Here is a 15496-nt window from a genome sequence, read left to right as displayed (position 1 = left end):
GTTAAGTTGCAAGATTAATATTTTCTTGATGAGATATAAAACCTCCCAAGCAGGTAATCTTGATTCAACCCTCATGAAAGTAAATCAAACATAAACAATGTAAGCTACTAAAATGATCACCATTCTACAGGCTTTAAGAAAGCAGATCTTTAAAAATCAAACTACAAACCATCTTCAGAAACCATGCTATTCTTTTTCTATTATTTACAATCTTTTTCATACAAGTGGCAACTTTACAGCATTATTGAAGAGTCAGAAAAGGGATCCCCAAACTTCCCAACACTTACAGTGCAAATATTTCACATTGTCCCCAGGGTTGAATTCATCAGCATTACCTCACAACAGGCATGAGGAGCTGATTCCAAGAGTGTGCATCCTCCACACTCTTTGTCACAAAACAAGCATGTCCCAAACCTCTGTTGGGTCACTTCCACTGACTTCACTAAAAGAGTTCAATAAAGTTTGCACAGAACTTTCAGGGATCTCTGCATTTCTTTTATTTTTTAATGTCCAAAGTTAAATGACAGACTTTTTGCATAAAAAAATTACAAGAAGTTGGAAGGTTTATTTACTATCTTGTCTCAATCAATGCAGCAATGCCTCTATGAGGAACCACTGTGTGCTGACAGACAACTGAGAAAAAGAGTCATTAACCATGCCCTGAAAAAACAGATGTCAAATGAAACTCCACAGAAAAGCACATGCACAGGCAGCATTAGAACCTGAACCACTACCCTGCAAAAAACCCATGTGAGTTGGTCTGGTCTGCTCATACACATTTTTACTGCAGTACTTTCTTGTACAAAGAATTTTTCTCAGGAAGGGCTGCTCTGATTCCCAGGTGCTCAGCTGTGACTCTGTGGACACTCATCTGGAAACTGCCCATTTTCAGTGCCCAGCCAGAAGTGTCTGAAGTGACAAAAATGAGATCCCCCAGAGACTGCTTAAAAAGAGACCAAGCAAATGCCAAACCCCAGAAAATATATCCAATTAAATAAGCTCAATAACTTCAGTAAATTATTCCAGTTTACTTGGTAATACAGTCAAGTAAACAAAAAAAGCTGTATGAAGAACTCTAAATGAACAATGTGAGGAAAGAAAACACCTGCAGAAGTCCTACCATAATGTCAAAGTGCTCGTCATATCAGAACTTTGTCTACACAGAGTTCTCTTCCCTTGACAAGCAATTAATGCAACACCTTAAAAATTGTCATTATGTACACTTAAAAATCTCTTTTAAAGAGAGGAAAGGGAAAATCCAGAAACTGGGTTTTCTTCTTGTTTCTTCAGGTTTGCTTTTTTTTTTTCCTTTTAAGTACCAGGAGACCAAGCATGGATTAGAAATGTTGAGTTAGAAAGGTATCTTCAGCAAACAAAACCTCACCAAGAGTCACAGCTACAATTTCACTGAGGACCTCAGCTATGCCCTTTAGGAGCTGCATCCTGTGCTAGGCACAACCATGTCAGGCAGGACTCTCCAGAGCTTGCCACTAGTATTTTGCCAACCACAGATAACAGTCCACACTATGTAATGTAATGTGATGGGACATTTTAAGTAAAACCAAACTATTTGTTTCCAGCACTGGGACTAATGAGACTGAACTTTACCATTCCACAGGATAAAAGAGTCAAAGTCAAAATGGGATGGGAAGTCAGACATGAAGAAAAAAATTATTCCTACCTGTTGAATCTTTATCTTATTTGTACATCTGAATAATCTATGTTTTCCATCTCTGCACCATCAGTCTCTAACCTGACTGCCAAAAGACACATACTTTCTGGGGAAGGAGTCCAAAAGCCTAAGTAAAGACAGATTCTAAAATACATTGACTCATACTCATTTATATCAGTAATTCCTTCCATCTACTCTTCTATACATTGCACTGCAATGCTAAGATACTTTACTAAAGTGATTTATTTTCTACTGCTATCAGACACAGTAACTTTAAGAAACTTCTTTCTAAATTTCAGTTTTGTTTGAGCAAATGTCTTTGTAATTAATTATTTATGAGTATTCCATGGTTATTTGACCCCCAAATCTCTTTTTGCAGCCATATCACTCAAAGCAGCTATTTATATACTAGGCAAAGCAGTATCACAATTACATTTTGTGAAAATAAGGAAGCTGCTTAAAAACAGAAAAAGTCAGGAATCAGAAGTATTTTCCTTCCAAAGCAGTAATTTTTCCTACCAAAGCACACAACAAACTGATTGATGCCTTGTACCTAGCAGCTTAAAGCTCTCAGTGAGCTCATATGGACATAATTACTGTGTAAAAACACACTCCTGTTAGAAATTGCAAACACAAGGACATAATGTGTGTAGGTACTTCTACATGCTGACTTGGAAACTGTCAGTGAGGAGATACAAGCAAATGAAAAAGGGGCTTGTTTTGATGTATTTAGCCTAATCTAAACCATATCTGAGTGAGGCTGAAAGAACAGCACTTCATCCTCTTTTCAGTCTTCTCTTTCTGTGTTTTCTTTTTAATACAATCTGCGTATGAGTAGAGTGTAGAGTGCTACTTTTGGAGGATCCAGAAGTAGTAACTTAATTATTAACTTTGAAGTTGCTGCATAGTATAAATTTACATGAAAGCTATTTTGTGCTAGATGTCCAAAGACCTGACTATGAAGTTCAGATATGCACATGAAGTTCAGTACAGTGTAGCCAAATACATCTTTGAAAGTCACACTGTTCTCTTAACTCTCAAAAATTAAACTAGACCCTAAACTGCTTTAAAACAAATACTCACAGTGCTTTTATTTTTTATACTTTTGATTTAGCCTAAAGGTATTTCTTTAAGGCAAAGACAAGGAGGTTACATACAGAAAACAGCCTACTCAATCACTGCAGCCTGTCAGCACACTACCACATAACTTACTACAAGAAAGGTGTGCTAATTGGCAGGTCCCTTTTATTTATTAGACTAAGTCTATTTATTTACCAAAAGAAATTTCAGATCATACTTAAACTAATATCTGTATAAGCAGTACAGAGTTTTAAAAGGAGGCATAATTGGATTTCATTATTATTAAATTTATAACAGTTTGAGATTGGAAGCATATCTAAAGTGTTAGTGTTTTAAGAACCTGCTTGTTCAATTTTAAAAAGTCCTTTTATCATTGCCATAAAAAAGTCCTTCATCACTGTCATTTTGATTAGATCTTACAGAACATCCAAATTTTAAGAAAAGTTCAAATTTAAAATATTTTTTAATCCAAACTACGACCAGCAGAAGCACATTTCCTACCAACTGAAGCAGTTTGGTCATTGCTTATTGTTTGGGGGCTTTTTTTACTGTAATGCAGTTTATCATTTATCTTGTAGGAGAGACATATTGATATTGAATAATACGTATCACAGCTGAAGTGTCACATTATTGCCTTGCAAAGAGGACTAAGCACGTTTCCACCTCAGCTATTTCCAGTTCACTGGGAAGACATTAATCTAAACTGCAGGAGGACTTGCTGCAGTTTATAAAGTACAGTTGGTTTTGCTATGAAGTATTAGACTGCAAAAAACAGTGGAGTAATTCAGCTATAGTTGAATACTGCTCAGAGGGGACAAGGACCTCCAGCAGCAGCAGGAGGCACATGATGCATGAGAAGGGATGGAGGGAAGAGTAGAGGAAGTGCTTCAAATTGCTGCAGTCTTTTGTACACTGGCCACAAGTCAGAAATTCGACTTAATCTCTCAGTGGTCCAAAGGAAAATCAGGATAGCACTTCTTTTCCAGCATGGTCAGTATACTGTAAGCACAGTATATATTAAAGGAAAGAAACTTCTTCACCAAAATAATGGGAAAACAGAGCAGCTCCATAAGGAGTTACAGGGAATGCCTCCAATCAACCCCCATACTCTTCATACTGAACATGCTACAAAAATGCAAGAAAGAATACTTAGTGCTTTAACTTGCCAGAAGTGGAACCTCCCATTTCACATTGATTTTTTCCTTCACAAAGGAAACTTAAAATTGAGCTGAATAACAATAAAAGCAGTATTCTTAAAAAAATAAAATAAAAAATAAAATAAAAAATTTAAAAAGTTATCTGGTATAAACTAGATAGCATTAATTCAATCCCAAACAGAAAATACCAGAATTCTGCACAGAGCTAGAGGGAGTGGCTACCCAGTCCTCCAATTATTACTTTAACTCCTGAAAACAAATTTGAGTAAAGAGGCCTTCACCCACTGACATTTCAAAAAAAGGAATTGAGAAAGTCCAAGAGGAAAGCTAGAAATGATCCAGTCTAAATTACTAAAGTCTTCTGTAGTTCAACCTTCACAGACACTGACAGATTTGTGAAATTATTCTGATGTACATGCAAGTCTGGCTGAGTTTTGGTCACTGACTCAGAACTGTCAGATTCAGACTATCTTTATGGAAATAAAATATTGATGCTGCCATCAGGAACTGAAATGTGACAGAAATTAAGCCCTTAATAAAGTCACCATGGATAGAAGACAAGACAACAACCTTAAAAACCCAACAAGCCATGGGACTGAATGGCACAACACAAAATAATACACTTTCAGAAGGCAATTTACAAAAATTTAAAATAAGATGGAAGAATCCCTTGAGTAGTTCAGAACCATCCATACAGTCTCAAGAGACAATGAAAATGAACCTTCATTTTTCACAAACTCTTAAAAATAGGCAAAAATACCCAAGAATACTTTTACTCCCTCATAAATCAAAAAGTGAAAAATTTCAATTTATAGCATAAAATTGTGTAAGTTCATAAGATAATAGTAAATATCATGGAATGTCTTTAGGTTAACAGCACTTAGCTAAGATTTCTTCCTTCTTTCAAATCTTACATTGAGCCTAGCTATTAATTACAATTGGCAATAACATTATCCATTACATTATCTCATTACTGACTAAGGAAGAAAACAAACTGCTGTTATTTTTCCATTTCACTCCTAGAAATTTATTTTTTTTAAATCATTTTAACTGCTAAAAACATTAAAACTGTAACACACTGCCAGGAACCTACACTACACTTCCACTACAGCAAAATTTTAAAAAATAATTCCATAACTTGCCATTTTTCCATAATCATCAATTGATTCATTTGCAAGTACTTCCTAGAATGAATTTTTCTTTGTGCATACACTGCCTTTGAGAAGAATATCAAGAAGCCTTTTTCTCTTTTACAGAGGTCCAGGGTTTTTAGTTATCTTATGCTCCCTCTACTGACTGTATAAGAAATGGCCCCCAAGACCTTGAAGATGCTTCTGTGAGAGAATAGTTTAGGATTAGATATAATGCTTCAAGGAATTTAAAAAAGCATAAAGTACATTTCTGTTGAGTGTCAAACCCTTGTGCAAGTCAGAGTGGAACATTTTCTTTCTAAGATAGAAGCCTCGGAAAATAAAATCTTCCTGTAGCATCCATGGTATGAACTACAACACAAGCTATTTATGACACCCTGAGGATATTTCTTCACAATGTTACAAGGGTCTTATATTTAGGTGAAATATGAAAACTTCAAATTTCCATTTCTGGTGTAGTTTTTAACAGTATTTCTTTATAAACTCTGCTGTTCAGTTGAATACACAAAAGCTAGCTACAGTCTCCTTTACCATCCCCCTGTGCAGGACAGTAATCTACTGCTAGTGTGACATGAGTGCCATATTTACTTCTCACACTTTGAAAATAAATCACAAAATTACAATAGGATATAATAAAAAAATACTTCAGGGGGAGTTCCCCAAAATTAAGGAAGGCCTTAGTACACAAGCTCTATTATCTAGAAAGATGAATAATCTTCAGGATAGCTTACTATTTCACTATTCTTTCACTGAAGAAAAATGAGTCATCTATTTCTTTTTATAAAATGTCTCTTTTAAGGATATTACTAAATGTCTCTCTTTACTACATGAACCATAATGGAAGATTCAAATACAGAATTTCACTGTTACATCTCACAAAATCTGTTCAATTAGTTTTGCTGTACATTAGAAACAAGTGATTTCATACAATAATCACCTCCACATCATGAAACTAAGCCTTTGTTATTAGAATGTGAAAAGAGAAAAGAAATCAAAAAGCCATGATGAAACATAATTCCTGAATGCCATACACAGACCTCTATCCCACTGAGCATTAACAAGCTCCAGGTACTCACCAGGTCAATCAGACTCTCCTGGATTCTGTTCAGTGTGGTGCGCAGTCTGCTGCTACTGAGGCCCAGTCCTGTTGATTCAAACTGAAAAAAACACATTCTACTTAAGTTGGGAAAGGAAATCTCATTAACTCAAACTTTGAAGTGATACAGCAAAACTTGAGCTGACAAAGACTATCTACAACTTACTTAAAACTTTAGCACAGAATCACAACCATACACAAAAAAAAGAAAATCAACAGAGGTCACAGCACCCAACACTGCACTGGTGTGAAGAATGACCTAAGAATCTTTCATGAAGATGACAGTGTACAATTTATACCAATAAAACATCCAGTATCTTTTATTGCTATAATTCTGTATCTGACTGCAGCACTCTAGATTTTCTGGTTTGGTTGATGAGCCCAGAATGGTGCCCCACAACACCACCTCCTTGCCTTGCATTCACTCACACCCAAGTCAAATGGTTTTCACTCCTCTTTCTAGCAATAAAATATCTTGTAATTATCAAATATGTATCTTGCATATGCAAAAATCATAATCACTGATCTTTATAAACAGTCATTTTTACTTAATGCCTACAAAGATCTACCTCAAAAATGTGCCATCTTCATGGTCATGGCTCAGGAGTGTATGGGGCAGATGCTCAGCTGGGATATATAGTTATATATATACACCTATGTCATATATAAGCATTTACTTAAATATATATCTATATACACACACATATATAAAGCTACACTAATTTCCTGCTAAGTGCAATGGACTATACCAGCTGAGGGTCTGATTTGACATGCATAATTATTGTAACTTCTTCTACTGTTAATAAAAATCCCCAACAAACTAACACAATAAAGTGGAATGGGACACACATTTAAGTCAACAACCTGTAAGGATTGGAATACAGTTCTGGTATGTGATTCACACCAAAAGGCAATTTGCTGAACAATATTTAGGGCACTTTTGTACACTGCATTATTAGACTTCCTTCCAGTGGGCTGAATCAGAGAAGGAAGTACTTGTGTTTATGTGACCTCCTCCTCCCTCTTTTTGAATACTAACAGGTATAATTTAGGTTCCCATTTACTGCATCTAAAGTTTCTGATTTAAAATGAACACCTGCCTCAATCCTTCTATATATTAATGAAAATTTACATCTGAGTAGAATTCCCACTGGAAATACACTCTGATGAAATCTAAAATCTGATCTAGGAGACATGTCCACAAGAACAGAATCTCATGGCTTCACCATGAACACTTCACTCATCAGTACATCTGACTCACTCCATACAAGTTTTCAATATTTCTATTTGAGGAACTATAGATTTTTAAATTCTATAAATGGATGACCTAGTAAGGTTAGTAGGAAGAGCATTAAACAATTAGCAGAATAATTCTATTCATCACCAATTTTACCTCTTATCACTAACCTCTTATAGTAATTACCTCTTATAATAACTTCCTATAGCGATTGTTTTTAAAAGTTTACAAATTAATGCAATATCCTGTAAATTAAAAAGCTCACCTCAATTTGTTTCTGCTAAGGAAAACTATTTTGTGGCATGTTCATTAAATTTTAGTGAGTAGATGTTAAATACAGTCAATCCTTTTAATTTTTCCTTGCTCCATAATTTGAGATAAGCCAGGGTTAATTTGCATCCCACAAATAAAAGAAGTTTTGAAAGCAATTCTGGCTACAACAGTGTTTAATTTTTGGCAGTGGAGAAAGCTAAATACCAATTACATAGGTAATGTTTCAAACAAGGTCTAGAAAGAGCAATAACAGCATCATGAAGGAACATAGAACTCAATATGTATATTTTAAATCCCTGTTTTTCACCGAGCTGGCAATGAACTCTGTGTAACCAATCACTCTCCTCATGTGTGTACTAACTCCATATACAAATTGACCTCAACAATTATTCAAAAATAATTTTAAACATTTAAGGAAGTTATACCAGCATACTCTAAGAATCCCATTTGACATTATTTTTTAAATTAAATTAACACAGGAACTCTCTGAGTGGTCTAAATCACATACCATCACTCATCTCTAATTTCTAAAGGTTTAGAAACACTATAGGGAGTGAGGACATTTAAGCAGCATTACAAGAGGGTTTATTATAATCATAAACCCTTGTATGCATTGTGTTTCCCATGGAAAACAATCTGTCAAAACAAATACTAGTACAAAATACTACTACAAAAACATCACAGTTTTACCACCCATCTGCTATCACATTTACCTGCCTAGCACTGTGCTGTTCTCTGTTAGAAGCACAGAGTGAGGAAGCTGGTATGGGCTTTAGAAACACAAAACAGGAGGTGCAAAAAAACAACAATAAATCCAACACAATATGAATACCAGAGCAACTAAGCCAACAGAAATCAATTATTTTAACAAAACAAACCAAAAAGCCCCAAACCACAAACAAACAAAAAAACAAAACAAAAAACCCAACAAAAAAGAAATCCTCCACCCATCTTGTAAATACAAATTATAAATACATTTGTCCTGCCAAACAGAACAGTTCAAAACCTTTTAGAACCATATGTTGAGTTTGAAAATTCACTACAATTTGCCAACACATGATGATGGATTTGGAACCCCTCAATATTATTACATGTGGAGTAATTTAGGGGCCAAGATAGGAGAAAGTTGTTTCACATGCAGGTATTAAGACAATTCTATTGAAAGCTGATCTATTATGTAAATACATTGCCAACAAGCATTTTTTTTACTACAAGATAACTCACAAAAACATTGTTTTCATTAATGCAAGTAGTTTGACAGAAGAAAGTAGATATGAAAAAGTGTCTTTCAAACTTCTTAAACTTGAGTTACTACTTAACTTCCAGGGCCCCCTTTTCCTCTATTTGCTATTCTTATGTAAACCAGAGAAACACATATAGAAAAATCCAATCACCTTTTACTATCTAGGCTCAAACTACCCTCCTTTTGCAGGCTCCTTTTCTACCTACTTCTAGGCATTTCACATTGTCTTTCTTCCTTTTCAATAGTGCAAGAAAAAAGAATAGAGAATGTCTCTCTATTCAAAACATAATATGATTAATGTCTCACTGACAATAATGCTCCCAGTATTTTTTTCCTTTATTGCTGATCTAATCAGCCTTTTCTTACTCTCACATTCAAATCCATTCTGTTGCTGGTAATTTTTCTGGGAATTATATATTAAGTAGCATTTTAAGGAAAGAGATCTCTGTATTTTCATTCTCTGTGTACAGTAATACTTGATAATGAAAAATGTTTCTACCTACCATGTCATTTCGGCCAAAAAACGTATAGACTGCATACAGATAGTAATCAAAGAGCTGGGACATGAAGTGGATCACATCAAATGCAATAGGTTTCAGAATATTCATCATCTGCATGTATTTCCCTTAAAAATTAAATACAGAAGATCAGTTTCCTCAGCACAAGTGCTACAAAGACAGTTTAGACAAAATCAGAGCAGGTTTACCATTTTATTATGTAACCTTCAACGTTTATTAACAACAACTTAATAATAGTTTACAGGTTGGAAAGGTTTAAAAACAAAGCTAAAATGATGGCTTAAGACACCACAATTGTTTCAAGACTTCTCAAAATGTAGATGTTAATCCATATCAAAATGTCTTCAACCATTCTTGGCCTTCTTGTACCAAATTCAAAACACACAACTGTCTGGATCCTCTACAAGTTTCAGCTTCATTTAGCTAAAAAATAATAATCTGCTAAAGCAGTCTCTGGAAAATGCTACATAGATCCACTGAAGATTTTATGCATTAGAGTGTTTATATATATATGGATATTTTTCAAGCAACAGAAAAACACAGTATAAAAATGATGTGTCCAAGATTGGATTTTATTTAACAAGTCTAGGAATTATATGCTTCACATCAGTGATACAGCATTTTCTGCTCTCCTTCCTTTCTATCTTGTGGTAAGAATCTCAAGTAGATTTAAGTTTTAAATGTTTCCAGGGGGACAGACTATGAGTAAAGGAGGATGCCAGTACCCTGGCACATCCAGGGAGAAGAATAATTCCTTCTCTTCCTTCCTATTCTCTGCATATTGGACATTGGGAAAATATTTTTTTTAAAATAATAAAAACCCCAGCCTCAGGAATTTCATCTATATGTTATCTCAATCAAATTGATCATAGGATGTGGAGTCCAAAAGGAATTTTTCTCTACAGTCCTAGTTCACAGGGCCTACATTTTCCAGTTATTTTTGTTTTCCAGCACAGGACATGGCTCTTCATTGGATCATAAAAGAAGCACACTTAATGAAAACCCTGATATTGCAGAGATCCCACATTTCCTACTGGCTACATCAAAAATGACATCCTGCTTGCCCTTTTATTGTTTTAAAAACATAACATATAACAAACTGTTGGTTATTACATTAAGAGACAGACAGCAATTTTTAAAACAAAACACAAATCAGTCTACCCCAGCAAGTCATTTCACAAATTGTCATATTCCAGACAGGTTTAGATGTGACAGGTTAGAAAAATTACAGGAAGGTGCTAAAACAATTTCTTTTCCCTGCAGTCAACAACATTCATCTTCAAGTTAATACTGTGCCCAGAAAAGTAATTTACTAATAGATAGAGAAAATATTGGTTTAATCAGAGAAACTGGATAACAAAGAAACAAAGCTAGCTTTTAATAATGGAGGAGCTATTTGAGTTTTTCAAGCAAGTAATTGTGTAGGTCAGCAAAGATAACAACATCAAAAAATGCATGATACAGCTACACACAAAGTGCTAGAGCACCAGAGTAAGAACCATCCAATAGCCTGACATGGCTACCTTCCAGGATTCTATCTAATTTAGACTCCTTATTGAATACTATGTGACTATGCCCCTGTTTGCTAATACACACAAGCATATGTTTTGTTATTTTTAGAGATTTGACACAGGTTGTAATAACTAATATTTGTCAATATAGCATTTGTTAATGCTATACTATTTAATTATTAATGCTTTGACCCAGAGCATTGAACAACCTGAAAAGTGGTCTTACAAAATTATAATTGTCTTCTAAAAGGGTAAATCAAATTCACAATCCAATGTGGAAATTTTTGGGTGTTTGTGAAAGAATGGTCCTGGTACCCTAATTAAAGCAAGTGTCACCTTCATTTGTACTATCTGAATATTCTGTATTGGACAGGCTGACTTCTTCCATTTACTCTATGATAAACATATTTTTAAATTCACCTGCGACTCAAACACAATATGAGTGATGAGTCACATCCTGGACAGTTAAAACTTCCAAGTATCTGGCAGCTGGCATGAATATTGAAGGTAATCTCTTGGGCAGTGTCTTACACTTTTCCAAAGGGCTGTGCACTGTACACTGCCCAAGTACTGTCCCTATAAAAATCTGCCAGTGCCAAGAACATTTCTCTATTACTGCATCACTCAGCATCTTGACACAACAAGTGTTCCAAGAACATTGCCTTCTCATTGCTCTCTCTAACAGGACACCAATTTTTAATGTCTACACATTATTACCTACTCACGCTGAAATTACTGTTTTGGGTTAAAATGGGATATACAAGAACATTTCCAAATAACACAAACACAATCCAAAGCCATATCAAAACAGAAACTTCCAGAAATACTTGAAAACAACACTTGAAGTTTCAGCAAATGAAAGTAGCTTGAATTTCTAGAGGCTGTAGATAGTTTAAACTGCTGAAAATTTGCCAGTTTTCTTTAGAAGTATTGCTTGCAGAACTATTCTGTCCTTAAGGATAGCAATTAGAGAGCATTCTTTTTCAGACTAATCTACACAAAACTGATGTGCCTCACAAATTAGCACGCACAAATCTTTGCCAATAAATCTTTACCAGGCCAGCCTCATAAAATGAGCTTTAAACAAGGAAAGATGGAGTAAAGGGACAGTTACAGTGACCATGCAGGAAAATAAGGTTTAAATGGGGACACCTCCAGCAGGTACAAGAAGCCAAAGACATGACTATGGGACATGCCCTTGCACCCCCACTGGGATGCTGACACACTCAAACTCTCTGTGAAGGGCATGTACACCGATGCAAGCAGTGTAGGAACAAACAGGAGGAATCAGAGATATGCAATCACAGGGCTTTGATCTCAGTTGATTGCAGATATGGAGATATGTTGGAATAGCTTGTGTGACTGGAATATTGTCATGAAGGGCTAGATGCTGTTTAGGAAAGACAGACCTGGAAAGGACAGTGGTGGAGTTGCCCTGGATGTGAGGCAACACCTGGAATGTATAAAGCTTTTTCTTGGGGTGGATGATGAGTCTTTCAAGAGCTTAAGTGCTAGGAAAACAGGGCAGACTAGTAAGGGTGACACTGTCAGGGGTGTTTGCTACAGGCCACCTGATGAGGAGAAGGAAAGGGATGAAGTCTTTTAATAGGCAAGTAGAAGTAGTAGCCTCATGGCCACAGGCCCTGGTTCACACAGGGGACTTCAGTCATCCTGATGTGTGCTAGAAGAATAAAACAGCAAAGCACAAACAATAAAGCATTGACAACAACTTCCTGACAGAGATGGTGGAAGATACCAATGAGGAATGGTGTGTTGCTCAACCTTATATTAATGAACAACCAAGGCCTTGTTAGAAGTGTGAAGTTTGGGGACACCCTTGGCTACAGTGACCGTGAGATTGTGGAGTTCAGTATCCTGCATGAAGGAAGCAGGGCAGCAAACCAAATTGCAACTGAGAGCTAACTTTAGCTTCTTTGAGGATCTTTTTGAAAGAATCCCATGGGGATGGGCTCTGAAGGGAAAATGGGTCCAAGAGAGACAGTCAATATTCAAGCACCATTTCCTCCAGGCTCAAGAATGGTGTATCCAGATGAGCAAGAAATTGGGCAAAGGAGGCAAGAGAGCAGCATGGATGAACTAAGAACATCTGTCAAAACTCACTAAAGCAGGACACACACAGGAGGCAGAAGCAGAATTGGCCACTTGGAACAAACATGGAGATGCTCTTGGAGGAGATGTAAGACAAGAACAGCCGAGGCCCACCTGGAATTAAATCTAATCAAGAATGTCAAGGACAACAAGAAGGGCTTCTTCAAATACATCAAAAACAAAAGGCCTGCTACTAAATGGAGAAGCAATCTAGGTGAGGGGACACAGAAAAGGCTGATACACCAAATGTCTTCTGTGCACCAGTCTTCTTTGACAAGACCAACCCTTGGGAATCCCTGACCCAGGTGAGCAGGAAAAAGGAATAGTGGAAGGAAGACCTACATTAAGAGCTAAAACACTGCTTTTAAGGGAAAAGTGCAAAGCTTGCTGTAGCTAAATCATTTTGAAAGACTGTGAGATTTAAGGTTTTTTAGAACCTCATGTGAGGTTCTATGGTATGTGACCAATCCCTCATTTCACCTAACAACTTCTGCTGTGAGGTTAGTCATCACTGTTATTTTTTTCTTGAAAGATAGTAAGGTTTAAAGCAAGCAAAATCTAAGAATTTGTCCTCAAAACCCATTCTTATCACAAGCAAATATAAGGCCAAAAAAGCATTAAAATCCATTAATATAAGGAATATCCACTAAATTTTTTCTTAGGTCAGAATGATATTAATTAATGATATCAATATATGCAATGATATAGCCATTAATTATTCTTATTGATATATAGTGCTTCATCAAAATATTCCATACAAATTTAACACAGGTTTATTCTTCCTTTATATTTTAAGTCAACATGCAATGGTTTGATGCAAAAATTAACCTTATAAATTAGTCTAATGGCTACTTCATACTAGAAAGAGAACTAATTACCTTAGTTAATGTAAGAGAAATCTGATAAATTGAACTGTTCACTTGAAATTCAAACACAAATGTAGCAGCTCCAATTTCAATTATACATTAGCAACTCATTTATATAGTTTATAAATATTAAGCTACACTTTTATTTGTTATCCTTACAAAGCATACAGCACATAGAAATAGCTCAAAATGGTTAACAAACACTGTCACACTCATTCAGTATGAACACAGTGGGCACTTCTACTTTCCTGAAAAGTAAGGCAATTATTTCTGCAATTTGTTGAGCAACTCAAATCAGCATCTTCATCACTATGAGTGAAAAACAGCAAAGAAAAACATATTAAAGAGGGAAAAGAGTAATCCAAGTAACTACTGTTCCACAGTTTTAAATTTTAGGATGCAGAATTTCAGATTGTTTTCAAGCTAGTATGGAAATAACAGAAACAGAAATATGGAGGAAAAATTGAGATAAGTCATGGATCTAGCAGAAGTGAACTGTACCAGACTAAGGTACATGATTTTCTACACAAAGGACACAGTATATTTCATCTGTCTGGGATTTGGTGAAAGTATTAAATTAACAGCATTGTACAGTAAATAAATTAAGCTAGATTGTGTTGAAAAGGGAAGTAACTAAAAAAGCTACTGGTGGAGTCCCCAACAACCAGCCATTTCTTTAACATTTTCATTAATTACTCTGGCACAAAAATAAGAGTGATAATAGAAAAAAATAAAGTGGCACCATCAAAATAGAAAAGTACTGACATAATGTACAGGAGTACTTGATGATTGTTGTAATAACAACTGGATGCAATTCAGCAGCACAAATTGTTAATCCAAACATTAAGGGGACAATTAATTAAAAACCATACAACTTTCTACTATAAGCTAGCAGCTTATTTCTTGGAAAAAACTGGGAAAGAGAAGGATCTGCTGGCTGAACAAAGTCATTACACACTGCCAGCACAAGGAAGCTGTAAGAAATCAAAAGAGGTGCAAAATGGAAGGAACTTAGGACCATGAGGCAATGATATAAGAATTAGACAATGCAGGAAGATCACATCCAAAGTACTGCACATGACTTTGGTAAGATTACAACAAGAGCAGAAAAAGTAAGTTTCTGGTGGATGAACACAGAGGACACTAGAAATCTTGGCACATTGTTTAGCAATCAAAGACTGAGAAGAAATAGGATTGCTTCCTGTAAGAACAGCAGAGCAGTATGCATCAAAAACAAAGCAATCTGTTAAACCTCAAAATTTCTTTTATCATAAGACCAAGTCAGCAGAAAATAGGAGGATAATTTCTTTTTTTATTCTATAGGCTGACAAGGCTTCTGAAATAGAATTCCTATTAGAATGAGTGGTGGGAACAGAAGTATTTTTAAGCTGGAGCTCAAAACAAGCATATTTAAAGACAGTACTAAATGACATCTTCCTCCCACAGGAGGTCCTGTTCCAATTTCATGTTTCAAATAGCACTACTATCACTCATTACCAAAACAATATAAAACACCCCAAACAGCAGAAAATTTGAAAATTTATAATTCCAGAAGGAGAAAAAAGCATATATATGAGCTTTTA

The 15496-nt window shown here is 35.5% G+C and overlaps 1 protein-coding gene across 1 annotated transcript in view; it reads right to left on the bottom strand.

The window, feature by feature from the left end:
- The window catches only part of VPS50 (VPS50 subunit of EARP/GARPII complex), a 77703-nt gene that overhangs the window by 15507 nt on the left and 46700 nt on the right, over positions 1–15496 (bottom strand). The window contains exons 21-22 of the mRNA XM_079301030.1: positions 9413–9534; positions 6137–6217 (exon numbers count right to left, since the gene is read on the bottom strand). Coding sequence (XP_079157156.1) covers positions 6137–6217; positions 9413–9534 — 203 coding nt within the window. The remainder of the gene's footprint in view (positions 1–6136; positions 6218–9412; positions 9535–15496) is intronic.

Source organism: Erithacus rubecula, assembly GCF_903797595.1.
Source record: "Erithacus rubecula genome assembly, chromosome: 3".
Taxonomy (NCBI): Eukaryota; Metazoa; Chordata; class Aves; order Passeriformes; family Muscicapidae; genus Erithacus; species Erithacus rubecula.
This window is presented reverse-complemented; position numbering and strand designations above follow the sequence as displayed.